The sequence below is a fragment of the Lissotriton vulgaris genome, chromosome 3_1, assembly GCF_964263255.1.
Source record: "Lissotriton vulgaris chromosome 3_1, aLisVul1.2, whole genome shotgun sequence".
Lineage (NCBI taxonomy): Eukaryota > Metazoa > Chordata > Amphibia > Caudata > Salamandridae > Lissotriton > Lissotriton vulgaris.
Window position 1 is genome coordinate 91,946,817 of NC_141689.1, and position 16,398 is coordinate 91,963,214.

Sequence of the window (16,398 nt, forward strand, 5' to 3'; positions counted from 1 at the left end):
CGTTGCTGCGACTGTCCTGAAGCTTGGCCACGTCCTCTGCCCTGCCCACCGAACCGCCGTTGGAAAGGGCGGTACGACTTCTTCGTTTCTTTGGGCTTCTCTAAACCCACAGCCGTGAGTGTTTCGGCCTCCGCCTTCATGCGGGCCATTTCGTCATCCGCATGTTTCCCAAATAGGGTTTCGCCAGAGAATGGAAGGTTGGCTCCCCTTTGCTGTGCGTCTGGTTTCAGTGACGTAAGGCGGAGCCAGGCATGACGTCGCTGGTTAATCCCATGGCAAAAGCCTTGTGCCGCTAAAAGGGAAGAATCTGCCGCAGCGCTGATAATTTGATTCGCTACCAGCATCCCCCCGTTTAGCACTTCCTGGAAGTCTTCACGCTTATCGCAAGGCAAGTGTTCCGCAAACTGCTGAAGAGAGTCCCATAAGGCGCGGTCGTAGCGCCCCAACAAAGCCGTGGCACTCGCAGCCTTCACAGAGGTCGCATATGTCCCACATACTTTCCTTCCAGCTGAATCCATCCATCTAGACTCCTTGTCAGGAGGAACCGTGGATGATTGGGTGGTGGCATGTTGTTTGCGGGCCGCCGTCACAATCACAGAATCCGGAGGAGGTTACACCCTTAGAAAAGGTGGGTCCGAATCGAGAGCCCGGTACTTTTTCTGCAATCTCGATGGTGCCGCCTTAGTCACCGCAGGGTTGAGGAAAAGGTCCATGGCCGGTTCCTCCAGGCCCGGCACCGGAGGTAGTAGTGGACGAGACAGGTGTTTCTGGTGCAATGTCTCAAAAATGACTGATGTCTTAGATGTGGGCACCGTCAAGGATATGCCAAATTTGGCAGCACCTCTCAAAAGGACATCATGGAACGCCACCAGGTCATCAACCGGCGACACCCTCGTGAGTAGTCCCTGGTTCATGAGGACCTCGTACGAGAGCGAGATCTGTGCCTTCTATGGCGGTGTCTCGACCGCGTGGATGACCTGTGGCGCGATCGCTGCTTCCTCCTGGAGCAAGAGCGTGATCTCCCAGCACGTGGATGCTCCGCAGGTTTCCTTGGGGGCGTCTTCTGCGGTTCCTCCTGGGGCCTTGGTCTAGGAGTCCCCTTAGGTGGTGTAGGAAGAGGAGGTAGTGACGCCGACCTTGGTGGAGGAACAGGGGGTATCACCGCCTGAGGGGCGGGCCCATGCGGTGGTAGTGGTCGTCCTGGTGGAAGCGGAGGGTTGGTGGGAGGGTCCTCCTTAGGTCCAGGAGGAGGGGGCGACTTAGGCCGAGGTGGCGTATATACCACAGAGTACATCGAGCCCGGTGCCTTCTTCGGGGAAGGGGACTGCGACCCAGCCCCTTCCGCAGGCGATCGCTGTCTCTTGCGCCCTCCACTAGATCCAGCCTGACTTCTGGCGCCAGACCTCCTCCTGCGCCGTTTAGGAGAGTTGGAGCGACTCCTAGACGCCGATCTCTTCCTTCTCGACGCTGAGCGTCGCCTTTCCGGCGTCGAACGTCACCTCCACGACTCTGGCGTCGAACTCCGCCTCCGCGACGTCGACCTCTTCGTCCTAGACGCCGAACGCCGCCTCCGCGACGTCGACCGGAACATTCTCGACGACGAGCGTCGTCGACTCCTCCTCGAGGTAGAGGATCCCCTCGACGCCGATCTTCGTCTCGACGGCGAGCGCCGACGCCTGTCGCTCCTTCTTCGACGTCGATAGTCCGACGCTGACGTCGACGACGACAATAAAGATGCCGTCGACTGTGGTCTCGACGGCGGCCTGTCCAGGCCCTTCGACGTCGAATCCCCTCGCCGTCTCGACCCGGAGCCCCAGGGAGATGGGGAACACACCGTCGCCATCCCTCTCGACACCGTCGTCGATGCAATCGACGTCGACGGAGACCGGGACCGTTTGCTGGTCTTCCTGCCTCCGGGGGAGCCCCCCCAGAGGCCTCAGCAGAGGCAGAGGGAACCTTCCCAGCCTGCCCAGACCAACCTGCAGCCTGCAGTCGTCTCTCTTCAAGGCCTTGAAGCCTTATCTTCAGTCTGTCCCTCAGGGTCCTTGCTGAAAGTTGCTGGCAGATGTCACAGTCTTCAGGGACATGTGCTTCAGGGAGACAGACGATGCAGACGTCGTGTGGATCACTCTTGGCCTTCTTCCTTCCACATGCTGGGCATTTATCGAAAAGACCAGGCATTTTAGAGCCCTAAAAAGCCTGAACAAACACACAGGAGAGAAGAGAAGCACCAAGGAATATAAATTCAAACACTTTTCCCAAAAAAGTGACAAAAAAATCCAATAAACCCTCGAAAAAAAGGAGAGCTCAATGCCAGGGTCCTGTTAGCAGGAGCCGGAAAAAAGAACTGAAAGTAAAAGGGACCTGCTGTGCATTCTGGGATACTGGGAGAAAGTTCTGGAAAGTTCTCTTAAAGGCACAGTATCCTATTTGAGCCACATAATGGCAGCCTATGGGGCTTGTCTGTCCATGCCTTCCTCTCTATCATTCCAGAGTCTTTTTCTGGTAGAGGCAAGTTTCTCTGTGGTAGAAACTGGGCAGGCTGTGCTGTGTGTGGTGTTGTTTGGTGGAATTTTCTAGTTGAAGTACTGGACAGTGTAGCCTGTGGATATAGGCTGCATTATTTGTCTTTAAATTCTCTCTTAAGTGTCTTTACAGTTTCAGCATGATTTGACAACTTAAGAGATTATTTTTGATTGCCAGGGTCCACGCACATGGGCGGGACTATTCACTAGATTATGACTATACACAGAGATCCCCTACTACAGAAATATATTTATTATTTTATGTTCAAGAAATAAATATATTTGTTAAGCAGACCTATAAAAATACCTATATATTTTTAAAGAGCAAGTAGTATATGCATTTGTACAAAGAAGTGTAGACTTCTATAATCAAATTGTACATATTTTCATACACAAGTATATACTGTACATTTGTGCAAGGTGGTCATGCATGAAAGAGGCAACTCAAGCAGTCTTCTGAAGATAAGATATTTTTCATTGGATTTTGTTGGGGGGGGGGGGAGAGAATGAATTATGTAATTTGGATGCTTGACTAGAGAAATATGTACCGCCCATGTTTTTCTTTCTTGTATGCTGTTTTTTTTAGGCAGTGCACGAATCTGGAGTGGAGGCTCCTTTGTTTTAAGTATTTGGTGATTTTATAACTGATGGAAAGCGGTCCTGTACCATGTATTGCTTTGTGGATGAAGCAAAGCAGCTTAAAGGTGGATTTTTTGGCAAACGGTAACCAATATAGGGCCCTCAAGGTAGGAGAGATGGGGGTTTGTGGCTTTCTATGTACGCGTAGTCTGGCAGCCGAGTTCTGAATCCGTTCTAATCTTTTCATAGCTGATAAAGATGATCCTTGGTAGAGGCCATTGACATAACCAAGCTTAGACAGTACAAGAGAGATAATGGCTTGGACCTGGTGTCAAAATCCTAAGTAGGGGGCAGATGCGTGGCAGAGTTTTCATGGTAATGAAGCTTGATCTTGCTAACTTGTCCTCTTGGGTATTCATTGATAGCTTGGAGCCCCTGGTAATGCCAAGGTTTCTTACCACATTAGATACTTTAGGGATGGTTCCAGCGCGTCAGGCTGGGAATAGAGTGGGTCATAATTCTTCCAATAACCACATGTATTTATGTTTTTAAAGCATTCAATTTGAGATGGCTACATGTCATGCACTGAGCAACGTCTTTGAGGCAGCTAAATATTTTTGAGTTTCCAATGTCTTTAGGGCTTTCCAGTTCAAGAAGTATTTGTGTGTCATCTGTGCAAGGTATAGCATGTGAGCTGAAATTAATTGATCATTGCAGGTAGTGTTTGGATTTGAGAGTCATGATCAATTGTGTTGAAGGAAACTGAAAAGTGCAAGAGAAGTAGAGCGGCGGCCCTGTTCTGGTCTCCTGTGTTTTTAAGGTCATCTTAGATGACGATTAGGGCAGATTCTGTGCCTCTTCCTGGGTGTAATCCTGTATGCAAGTCAGAAAGTATGGAGTTATATTCAATTAACTGTGGCACCTACGTGATTGTTGCTCTATAGGTTTGCTCCGGAAAAGTCAATTTGTGGTCTGTCTGTAGTTGTTTGGGTCATGTGGGTTCAGGTTTGTTTTCTTTAATAATGGGCGTATTTATGCCTGTTTAGGTCTTCTGCAAAGACTCCTCTTGTTAAACAATTATTGAAGATTGTTCCGACTGGTGTGGCAGCAGAGGTAGTTAAAAGAATGTTTTTGAACATTTGTGGTGGACAAGGGTCAGTCAGAAGGGCAGCCGGCTGGCCTGCTTGTTTTGTTAACCCATAAATTCAGTTTCTGAAAGTTGTTTGAAAACGAGAGGCTGGGTAAGCCTGCCCTTAGGTGTGACTGATGGAAATAGTTTGGTTCTGGTGGTTTTCTTTTGTTTACAATACTAATCAAACATGTGCGCTTTGGTTGTGTAATAATTTCCCAGTAAATCCTTGAGAAATGGGACAAGTCCTTTCTGTGCATCGAAGTTTACAAAATTCATTAAGAATCTTATCAAATTCTTTAAGTGCACATTTAGCATTTTGAATTCTGATTGTATGGTACCTTTTTTTGCTACTTTAATTGTTGAATGGTATATTCTGTTACGGTTGTGCAGGTGGAGTTTGAATTTAGTGTAATTTGTTTTGAGCCAGGTGTGCTGCTGCTTAGCAATTTGCTGCTTTATGTTTTTTAGTTCTGCATTCATTCATCCAATCTGCTTTCTTTTGTCCTGTGTTGCTGTTTTTTGTGGTATTAGGATTCCAAAAGCTTCCTGGAGCCACTCATACAGTTTTAAACTGAAATTATTGTGTTTAGATCTGTGTTGGACGTTAGTTGTGTTTCTAAGTATTCAAAATTGAGTTTCTTTCACAGTCAATGTGTAGTTGCATGTAAGGTGGCCTTATGTGAGGTGAGTGGTGGTGTTTTGTGTTAAAAAGTTACCAGATGGTTCTGGATTTGCAAAGATGACAGCACTGGAGCAATGTCATCCCCTAACCATGATTCAGGTATGAAGAGTAAGCCTGGTTATGTGTTAGTGAGTAGGTCGTAGATGCGGTGCGTGCTTTTGTGAAGTGATCGATCATTTATTAGTAGGCAGTCTAGAGATTGTGTTTTGGTGGTGGTGGGACTTTGTTTTCTAGAAGAGCGAGTAGTATTCTTTGAACTTGTAGCAGGTATACTACTAGTGTTGATATTGACTGTATTCGGATAGCTATATTGTTTGTATACATCATAATCCTCGTTCAGAAGGCTTAGAATGCATTTTCTTGGGCCTGTGTTTGCAGGTGGTAAAGAAGGTGATTGAGAGGGAGTTGGTGGGCTGTGTTGTTTTTGTATAGTAGATGTGTTGTGTAACAGGGAGATGCAAATTTGTGAAGAGTGGTATATTGTTTATTTCGTTTGCGTATGCTAAGGGTGCAAGGTGTATGGGTTAGGGGTGGTGTTGGAGCATGTGGATCTTGTTTCAAGGGTCTGAATTGTGCAATGGATGAGAGGCGGGTTAATGAGTATTGTGTTGGGTTTTGATATAGGTGTTGGTGAAGACAGAAAATATGTTTGTAAAGTTGGTTTAGGATTTGTATTGTTCGTGTAGTCAAGAGGGTTGGATTGGGTGGTTGTTTCTATTTTGTGACGGAAGGTAGTATGAAATTGAATGTGCGAGATTTTGATGTGCTGGTGTGTGTTATGTTTTTAAAGAGTGGTGAGATGGGATATTGATTTAGTGAGTTTCTGTGAAGGATTTGGATGTAAAGTACTGTTGGTGGCTGGAAGTTAAATGGTAAAAGGGGTGGTGATGTGCGCTGGAGGAGAGAGTATGTGTTGTGTGAGAGGAGATGGACAGGGGTTATGAGTGTTTGTTTTAGATTTGGTAGCAGGAATAGACAATGCGCGGTGGAGTGTGAGGATGGTTTGGTTGTGTGTTTTGGTTAAAAAAGATGAGGAGGGTGTTGGTGGATGACATGAGAGAGGGTTGAGTATAGGGTTGGTGGTGATGGAATGGTAATAGGGTCTGTTACGAGTAAGTAGAGACTAGAGCTGGTATTTTGAATGAACAGGTATGATTGAAGAGATTAAGGTTGTGCATAATGTGGGTTTGCCTTGTGTTGGTGACGTGCAGATTTGATAGTGGTACGGGGCAGAGTGGTGGTTTCTGTGACGGTGAATGTGTCATTGTGTGGCGGTAGGGGTAGAAGGGTGCATTTTTGTGGTTTGTAGGGTTTTGTAATGGTTGCTGAAACACTGAAATGTGAATAGAGTTAGTTTGTGCATTTTCCTAGACTGTGCTATTATGTTAGAGGATGTGGGTGGCTTAAGGTGGTGGCTGGTAAATGGAAACACTGGGGGAGTATTAATAAAAGGGATAAATATTTGGGGATAACAGTAGTTTTGCCATTTTTAGATCCAAAATACCCACAGATCTTTAAGTGCCCAACAAATAATAAAGTATGAGAAGCATAAATGGATATTAAGATTTTATGTATGGTTTATATATGAATCCAAGGCCCTACTTCCCTGGCCCCATTAGCGCCCCATTACATTTAGGAATTCTACATCCCATGTGTCAACACAGAAGAAGCAGGGCACACAAAGGTCAAGATGCTGGACTTTAAGAAGACTATAAGAACATAAAACAGAAGACAGCCAATTAAGGAGGCAATATTTTTTAGAATATGCAGAAGTAACAGGAGTAAGAGCAGGGGGGAAATCCCAAAACATTGAAGTAGTCAAAAGTGAAGCAAGTCTTGAAAGTTCATGATGCAAGGATAGAAGAACTGAAGGTCGTATTTGAACTAGAAAAACGAAAGACTAAAGGCAAGAGGGACAAGAGGAATTGTTGCTAAAAACAAAGCTATGCAGTGGTTCCGGTCTCCTTTTTTTTGCTGAATCCTGGGGACAGGTGCGATGCCAAAGGCCTGCAGAAGAGCTCTGTAGTAACCTGGTAACTGCAAGGAGGAGGACTCAAAGAAATGTGCCTAGAAACCCAGTATCAGTGGTGAGAACATTTACTGAAACAAATGTGAAGAGTGGAGAATAATCCTGAAGTTAGTATAGAAGATGGCAAGCCAGACAAAACGAATGGCTTCCGGACTAGGTGTCCGTGTTTGTATGGAGGAAGGGTGATGGTGAGGTCTGCGGGGCATGGAGTGAGGGCCCAGGGATGGTAAGGGATCGCACCCTGGTTCTGAGCTAGACTGAACCGGGGAGGCGCAGCGGGATAAAGAGTGCTGGTGAGCACAGCTCACTGAAGAACGCGGGAAGTGACCAGCGCTATGAGCAATGCTTCTCGTTGCTTCATAATAAGGACATCTCTACAGCGCACACCACACCGCCATCTTTAGGGATATATACAACATGTGCCATAAACAGAAAGGAGTAAAGCCAAAAAAAGCTATGTAAATAGAGAAAGAACAGTTAGCAACTCAAGGTCCAGCTTCAAGCAGGGGCTCTCATCACAGGATCTTGAAGTTCTTGAGCAGAGTGACAAAGAAGAGAGACAGGTCAGGGGAGCGACAGTGCGCATAAGGCGAGTCCCACAACCGGACAACACACAACATGAGGCTATATCTGCCTTAGGAATAGGAGGAGCAGATGCTCAGACTTAGGTCTGTGCAATCTGGATGTGATGTGGGGTTGGAGGGTTCAATTGAGACCTTTAAATAACTTAGGGGTATACAGATGATGCAGCAATCCAGTTCCAGAAGAGGCAGTGAAAGTAAAGGTAGCAGCAGAATATAAAACGACCTCGGACACAAATATCAAATTCAGCCACGGTAGTGGTTGAATGACGAGAGAGCATGAAACTGAAGTGTTGCGTAAGAGGCCGCATTCAGAGAAGGAAAGGGCAGGCTATGTGGGTATGGGGGTGCTGGTGTGACGCCAATGCATTCATGACCGTTAGATCATGGTGGCCACACAGGCACAGGAGAGCGAGATATCCACAACAGAAAGGCACATATAATGCGTCTAAATTAACTACTACATTTTAAAACATTGGAATGTTGAGAGCTTCACTGAAGACAATGGAGTAGCCCCAGGCTTATAGTGGCTGGCCTGCTGCTCCAAGATTACAATGTTTGTCTTCATGTTTCTCCCTTTTTAATTTAGAACATATTATCTATAGTGGGTGGAATATTTCAATAGCCATCTAGCCCTTCTGCCACGGGCTATACCAGTTGTCAAAGGCCCTCTCCATTGTTATAGGCCCTCGCCTGTGGCTCAGGGCTATAACTCTGGTTCAGTGCCTTAACAACCTGTATAGCTACAGTGCTTATCATGAAACATTTCACACATACATTCCTGCTTTAGATCGAACAACATTTAACAATAGCACCAGCGTACCATTGGCTAATGGATATCCATGCCACCAACCAGTCTGATTCACTGCTGCATGGTCAGCACTTTTTCACTTCCAAAATTTATTTGGGTAGTGTGGATGCTGGAAGTGGTGGCGAGGACACATGGTGCAGTATTGTCGATGCAGGGTGTGGTAGCCCGATGGCAGGGTGCGGCAGCGGGGAGGCGGGGTGTTGTGGCATTGTCCCTGGGTGCTGTGGAGAGGTCCCTGGGTGCTGTGGTGGGGTCCCTGGGTGCTGTGGCGGGGTCCCTGGGTGCTGTGGCGGGGTCCCTGGGTGCTGTGGTAGGGACGCTGAGAAAAGTGGCGTGGATGCATGGTGCAGTAGCATTGATGAATTGTGTGGTAGCGTGGAGGCAGGGTGTGGTACCGTGGGTGGAGGCAGGGTGCGGTAGCGTGGGTGGAGGCAGGGTGTGGTAGCGTGGGTGGAGGCAGGGTGTGGTACCGTGGGTGGAGGCAGGGTGCGGTAGCGTGGGTGGAGGCAGGGTGCGGTAGCGTGGGTGGAGGCAGGGTGCGGTAGCGTGGGTGGAGGCAGGGTGCGGTAGCGTGGGTGGAGGCAGGGTGCGGTAGCGTGGGTGGAGGCAGGGAGTAGTAGCGTGGGTGGAGGCAGGGTACAGTAGCATGGGTGGAGGCAAGGAGTAGTAGCGTCGGTGGAGGCAAGGAGTAGTAGCATGGGTGGAGGCAAGGAGTAGTAGCGTGGGTGGAGGCAGGGTGTGGTAGCGTGGGTGGAGGCAAGGAGTAGTAGCGTGGGTGGAGGCAAGGAGTAGTAGCGTGGGTGGAGGCAGGGTGTGGTAGCGTGGGTGGAGGCAGGGTACAGTAGCATGGGTGGAGGCAAGGAGTAGTAGCGTCGGTGGAGGCAAGGAGTAGTAGCATGGGTGGAGGCAAGGAGTAGTAGCGTGGGTGGAGGCAAGGAGTAGTAGCGTGGGTGGAGGCAAGGAGTAGTAGCGTGGGTGGAGGCAAGGAGTAGTAGCATGGGTGGAGGCAGGGTGTGGTAGCGTGGGTGGAGGCAGGGTGTGGTAGCGTGGGTGGAGGCAGGGTGTGGTAGCGTGGGTGGAGGCAGGGTGTGGTAGCGTGGGTGGAGGCAGGGTGTGGTAGCGTGGGTGGAGGCAGGGTGTGGTAGCGTGGGTGGAGGCAGGGTGCGGTAGCGTAGGTGGAGGGAGGGTGCGGTAGCATGGGTGGAGGCAGGGTGCGGTAGCATGGGTGGAGGCAGGGTGTGGTAGCGTGGGTGGAGGCAGGGTGTGGTAGCGTGGGTGGAGGCAGGGTGTGGTAGCGTGGGTGGAGGCAGGGTGCGGTAGCGTAGGTGGAGGCAGGGTGCGGTAGCGTAGGTGGAGGCAGGGTACGGTAGCGTGGGTGGAGGCAGGGTGTGGTAGCATGGGTGGAGGCAAGGAGTAGTAGCGTGGGTGGAGGCAGGGTGTGGTAGCGTGGGTGGAGGCAGGGTGCGGTAGCGTAGGTGGAGGCAGGGTGCGGTAGCGTAGGTGGAGGCAGGGTGCGGTAGCGTAGGTGGAGGCAGGGAGTAGTAGCGTGAGTGGAGGCAGGGTGTGGTAGCGTGGGTGGAGGCAGGGTGTGGTAGCGTGGGTGGAGGCAGGGTGCGGTAGCGTAGGTGGAGGCAGGGTGCGGTAGTGTAGGTGGAGGCAGGGTGCGGTAGCGTAGGTGGAGGCAGGGAGTAGTAGCGTGAGTGGAGGCAGGGTATGGTAGCGTGGGTGGAGGCAGGGTGCGGTAGCGTTGGCACATGGTATGGTAGCGTGGCAAAATGGTGCGGTAGCGGGACGCTAGGTGTGGTGGTAGCGGTGGATGCTGGGTGTGGTGGTGGCGGTGGCGGAGACGCTGTGTGTGATGGTAGCGGTACGCATGGTGCAGTAGCATCGACGAATGGTGTAGTATCATGGATGCTGGGAGTGGTAGCTTGGACGCAGGGAGTGGTAGTGTGGACACATGATGAGGTAGTATGGATGTATTGTGTTTTTATCTAGGAACCTGAATCAATATTACCATTTTATGCCCTTGTACGGCTATGTGGGGCGCCATGTAGTGTAGTTCCTATTTTCCCAATAGGCCCTGCGCATTGGAATAACAAACAGCAGTGTAGACATAGGACTGAGGTCATCTAGGTCTCTACTGACTATGGTAAACTTAATTTAGGTTTGCGCCAGCTAGCTCAGAGGTCACTGAATCCCTTCTTGTCTGAGCCTGGGAAGCTTATCCCTCCCAATACATTCAAGAAAGTTTCCAGTGTCCTCTGAGCTAGCTGGTGCAAACCTAAATTAAGTCTAACATAGTCAGTAGAGACCTAGATGACCTCAGTCCTACGTCTACACTGCTGTTTATGTTATTCCAATGCGCAGGGCCTATAGGGAAAATAGGAACTACACTACAGATGCTGGGAGTGGTGGTAGCGGGGACACTGGGAGAGGTAGCTTGGATGCATGGTGCGGTAGCATCGACGAAAGGTGTGGTAACGTGGATGCAGGGAGTGGTGACGTGGACACTGTGTGGTAGCATGGATGAAGAATGTGATAGCATGGCCACTTGGAGTGGTAGCGTGGACGCTGAGAGTGGTAGCGTGGACACATGAGGTGGCATGGATGCTGGGTGTGGTAGTATGGACGCTGGGTGTGGTGGTAGCAGGGACTCTGGGAGGGGTAGCATGGATGCATGGTGTGGAAGCATCGACGAATGGTGTGGTAGCGTGGACACATGAGGTGGCATGGAAACTGGGTGTGGTGGCATGGATGCTGGGTGTGGTGGTAGCAGGGACGCTGGGAGTGGTAGCGTGGACGCTGGGAGTGGTAGCGTGGACACGATGAGCTAGCATGGACACTGGGTGAGGTAGCATGGACACTGGGAGTGGTCGCGTAAACGATGGGTGTGGTAGCGTGGACACGATGAGGTAGCATGGACGCTGGGTGTGGAAGAGTGGACACATGAGGTGGCATGGACGCTGGGTGTGGTGGTAGCAGGGACGCTGGGAGGGGTGGCATGGATGCATGGTGTGGTAGTGTGGACGCTGGGTGTGGTAGCGTGGACGCGGAGTGTGGTAGCGTGGCCACATGAGGTAGCATGGACGCTGGGTGTCGTGGTAGCAGGGATGCTGGGAGGGGTGGCATGGACGCTGGGTGTGGTAGTGTGGACGCTGGGTGTGGTAGCGTGGACGCTGGGAGTGGTAGCGTGGACGCCGGGAGTGGTAGCGTGGACGCCGGGAGTGGTAGCGTGGACGCCGGGAGTGGTAGCGTGGACGCCGGGAGTGATAGCGTGGAGGCCGGGAGTGATAGCGTGGATGCTGGGAGTGGTAGCATGAACACAATGAGGTAGCATTACGCTGGGAATGTTAGCGTGGATGCTGGGGGAGACATAGTGTGGCTGCTGGGAAAGTAGTATCGTGAACGCAGGGAGTGGCATGGCAGCGTGGACGCAGGGAGTGGCAGCGTAGACGCAGGGAGTGGCAGCGTGGACGCAGGGAGTGGCAGCGTGGATGCAGGGAGTGGCAGCGTGGATGCAGGGAGTGGCAGCGTGGCCGCAGGGAGTGGCAGCGTGGATTATCGGAAACTGCCCAATACCACAATCAGCTGTACTTGTAGAACAATATTCTCCGACACCGCCAGTACACAGACTCAGAAATAAGGTAGTAGAGACAGACGGACACACACACCCCTTGAATGTTATTCTATCTAACTGTGTGCCACGTTGCTAAGCAGCCGTCTTGCCCTGTTGCTTCAATCAACGCTTTGCATAGTGGGACTTGTAGTGCCTTACTTTGATCCGAGAACATAGAACTCCAAGTCCCAGCATACCCTGCTGCTGACTAAAGACACATTTGGAAGAAGGCGACCCCTCGCATGACATGCTATCAGCTGTCAGCTACGCTTCACGAATCAATGGCTCGCTTTCTAGAAGTGCCTTGCGTCGTGCAACAGTTTAAAGGCGCTGAGCTCGGAAAGCCCAGGCTCGTCCCTGCAGGTTGGCTGTATTGTAATTCATGCTCCGATCTGAGGATCAGCGCCGGAGAACAAGCACGTGGCCTGGGGGTGGGGTGGGGTGGGGGCCGGGGCACTGCACAGGTCTCAACCGGTCCCAAACAGGTCATGCCACGTACAATGCGGAGGCGAAACTGACCAGACCACTGCTGGGGGCAGTTCTCATGCAATCCGAGGACGCAGTACTTGGTATGCGCTCCAACCCTCAAAAGGCCACACACAGCCCAAATATAACTCCTCTAAAAGTATGCAGCGCCGAGCTCCCACAAGCACAGAAACACTAATTAGCCGAGCCTACTTAGCGAAAATTACAGCAGCCATTAGCCCGACAAGATGCGGCTGTGCGTGCCTTTTTTCCACATCGTGTATAGTTTTACGATCCTGCCCAATCCGGACGGCTGCTAATTGCTTTTCCAACAGTTCTGAGAACATTAATTTGCGCAGAGCCTCGAACGCCGCCTCGGCGCGGCAGCTGGGGTGGCAGGTGCCCACGGGGGGCGAGATGTACCCGAGAACCGGAGACGGGCAGAGAGAAGTTACAACAAAAAACAGCAACTCGAGGGGGCAAAGATGAAGTATTGATTCCCCAAGAACCCACGAGAATGCCATCCTACGCGGATCTAAACCCACACCCGGGATCTGTTTTTGAGTTCAGCTCAGTCACTTATTATATCTACTGTCGCGTATATACATATATACGTATATACACACGTATTTATGTAAAAGCGAAATCATGATTATATTGATTGATAGGTATGCAGATGCCCGGAGTGTAATACGATATTTATTACCACTGCTGAGTGTGTGGAGGAACCATGAATGAGATGGTCATGAAAAATGGACTGCCAATGGCGCTCCATACGTGGTTCACATGGCGCCCCTTTTTCGTGCACAAACGTCATAAATGAAGGTACTTGTACCAGAACACCGAGACAGAATGGGTTAAATGCGCGAAGCAAAACGGGACACCGACAAGCATTGGCGTTTCATCCGAGTACTTTTCTCCTGTTCGATACTGTAACCTGCATGAGGCAGTAAGGAGAGTTTTCTCACTTTAGTAATGGGTTCCACAGCGGTATTCGTACAAGCGCCTTGAGACCCTTGCGGGTGAGTAGTGCGCTATACAAGTATCAATTTTGTAACAACCTGACATTTCACCTTTGCGCTGTACTAGTGAATACGTGTACAGCGGAAAGCCCCATTGTTCTAAATAAGGTGGCAGAAAAAATAAGCATTTCGTAACAATACACGAGCAGGACAACTTTGTCTCGTGTGCTGGCTTAAATGAGACCCTTGAAGAAAGCAGTCGTTTTTAATCTTAAATGTCGGCAATTTATTGCACTGCTGAGAATGTGATAAGTAGAAATTAAACTGAAGAGGACCGACTGATCGTAGTTTTTTTCACTTTTATATAGCGCCAGCTCGACGCGACGGCCTTGGGGCGCTTTACACGAGCGCCAGTTACACTACACAAGCGCACGTTCCTGCTTTGAAAGGCATGAGGAGGTGGAGTGATGTGCCCAGGATCACAGGATGTCCAACAGACGCCGAGACTCACCTGCTTCCCAGTTTCAAAGTCAGCAACACTGGCAGAGATGTCACAGATGCTTTCTATGTAAAGTCACTACGATATGTAATATACGAGGCAGTGAACCGTACCGCGGTAATAACATCCGACCATTGCACTGCAGTTATCGACGCGGACGCGCGCTTTCCTAGCAGGGGGTGTATAAATAACGTGTTACTGAGATTGTTCCACTCATGGCATACGTGCATACAATTATTTAGCATATTCTTACACATGGTCCTTTCTGAACAGAGATGACGCCCGTTCACCATCACACGCCCAGAGCACACGCACCCTCGTGCGCACCTTCATATTTGCACTCACCCTTCTTGGCGGTGGCCATGGCTCGTCCCTCCGCAGCTGCACCTCCACCGTCCAGAGCCGAGTCAGCAGCGCCGCATCTCCCAGCCGAGTCCAGCGCCTAGAGGGGGAGAGAGAGCAGGTTAGGCGCCCGCCTGGTGCCAGAGGTACAGCGCACGCCTCCAGCCTCGGTGAGAGTGGCACAGGGCGGCTCTCGGAGGGCGGGGAGGGCTCCCTTCAGGTCCTAGAGCCCGCAGCGTCCCCAGTCACCACCCAGCACCCCCATCGACACCTCCCACCCCTCCCCCACACTCCCCGCGGCCGGGCTCAATAATGCCCAGGCGGCGTGACATGAATCCGCCGCTACAACTTTCCGCTCGGCTCTTATCAGCGCTTCGCAGCGCGGCTCAAGGCGCACACGCGCTGCAGGATGGAGGTATGTATGGGCCATTAGACTAATACACTTTTTAAAATTAATTTCCTGCTGCAGGCGAGCGCTCCTGAAACGCAATAACCTGCCTGGCTCCGATAATGTTTTTTTTAAGGTGTCGGCAGGCAATGTGGGGGCGAAGTATCAGCACATTCACATTACCTGCCATGACGTCACAGCTGCTGCCCTCAAACTCCACGAAGCAGCAGCATACACTGGTTCGGACACGCAGCTGCAGATTAAGGGTACATCGCGCAGTACGCGCCTCAGAGCTCTTCTCCAGAATAGTATATTCCACCCCTTGATGCAGCCGGTAAAAACTGATATAAACCGAGTCCGCGCTGCACCGACGGCTCCGAGGATTGAAGCACCCGTTGCAGAACTCCGTGATTAACCCGGAAACCACAGGTCCGACGTCACGAAGGGCCAATCAGCCCTTCATCCTTCAGATGTCCTCAAAATGAGTACCCTCAGCCGACACCATTCTGGTTATTTCTTTTTATGTTCACCTCAAAACGCAGCGAACGTGGACCCACATAAGAGAAGCCGTCATTTGCCACTATAATCCTGAAGCTCTTAACTTGTGCTCTCCTGACCCCTGTGACCTCTAACTTTCTGCTACTAATCAAGTGCATTTTGTGCAAAATACCAGCATCACGATGGTGCCTCCGTGGAGGATAGTAGTTTTATCAAGTAACAATGATACACACTTACACGATGCCTACGGTGGAGCCGCCTTTGATATATGCATTAGAAATATTGCTTAAGGTATGTTTGAAACAAACATTGACAAAGCCAATAGGTCCCTCCTATGCAAGACCTACTGGCTTGGCCAATGTTTTAATTGTAGCATTTCTAGAGCGCATTAGCCCAGACTGCATCAAAGCACTGAAAGCAATGTATGCTGTTAGCGGAGTAAAGGAGTGTAAATGTAAATGTCTTTGTACTTGTATAGCGCACAGCTACCCGCAGTGGCTCTCCCGGCGCTTGTACGAATACCGCAAGGGAACCCTTCCTGGTTTTCCGTGTGAAGTGTCCACTCCTGGGCATCCCCATGGTGAAACCAGGCATCCCCAGCGCTGTGGGGGCCGTTGTTGAGACTAAGCAAGCTATTGCCCAAAGTTGCAGCGTGGGACCCATGATTAGAATATCCAGTCAGAGGAATTTATGAGCCCAAGACCCGCCGAGGCGGGAATCGAACCCTGGTCCCTAACCAGAGCTCTGCATCAAGGTCTGCCTGCTCTAACCATTGAGCCACACTTCTCCACATTGTGTGGCGTGAAGTGTTGTTAAGTGAAGTCGAAGGGAGTGTTATGGAGTGGCGTACAGTAGATTGGTGTGGAGAGGAGTGGAGTGTCGTAGAGTGGAAGGGCGTAGACTTAAGTAGTGTTGAGTGGAGTAAAGGGCCAGAGTTGAGTTGACTGTCGTGGAGTGGTGTACAGCAGAGTGGAGGAGAGGGTGTTGAGTAGGGTGGCATAGAGCGGAGTAGATTGTAGAGAGGAGTTAAGTGGCATGAAGCCCTAAGAGGAATCTGCAATCGCTTAACCTTAATCTCGCAGTTGTTCCCAAAATCAGGCGGACACGAAGCGGAGGAAGATCCTTTGCCTATAATGTGGCAAAACTGTTGGACACTCTTTCATCACACCTCCGCGCTGAAACGCACATCATACCATTCCAGAAGCTTTCAAAACATGGCTATTCCAACAAATAGTTGCTTAAACAGATCGGTTTCTCTACTCAGTTGTTTAGCGCTGGGATGCCCGAGG

The 16,398-nt window shown here is 50.5% G+C and overlaps 1 protein-coding gene across 4 annotated transcripts in view; it reads right to left on the minus strand.

Annotated features, from left to right (window-relative positions):
- ADISSP (adipose secreted signaling protein) overlaps positions 1-16,398 on the minus strand; it is a 360,219-nt gene that overhangs the window by 200,027 nt on the left and 143,794 nt on the right. For all 4 annotated transcript variants that reach the window (XR_015309257.1, XR_015309258.1, XM_086960133.1 and 1 more), the window contains exon 3: positions 14,227-14,323. Coding sequence is in view for 2 of the 4 variants with exons in the window: in XM_086960133.1 (XP_086816259.1) it covers positions 14,227-14,245 (19 nt within the window). In the remaining 2 variants the exon portion in view is untranslated. The remainder of the gene's footprint in view (positions 1-14,226; positions 14,324-16,398) is intronic.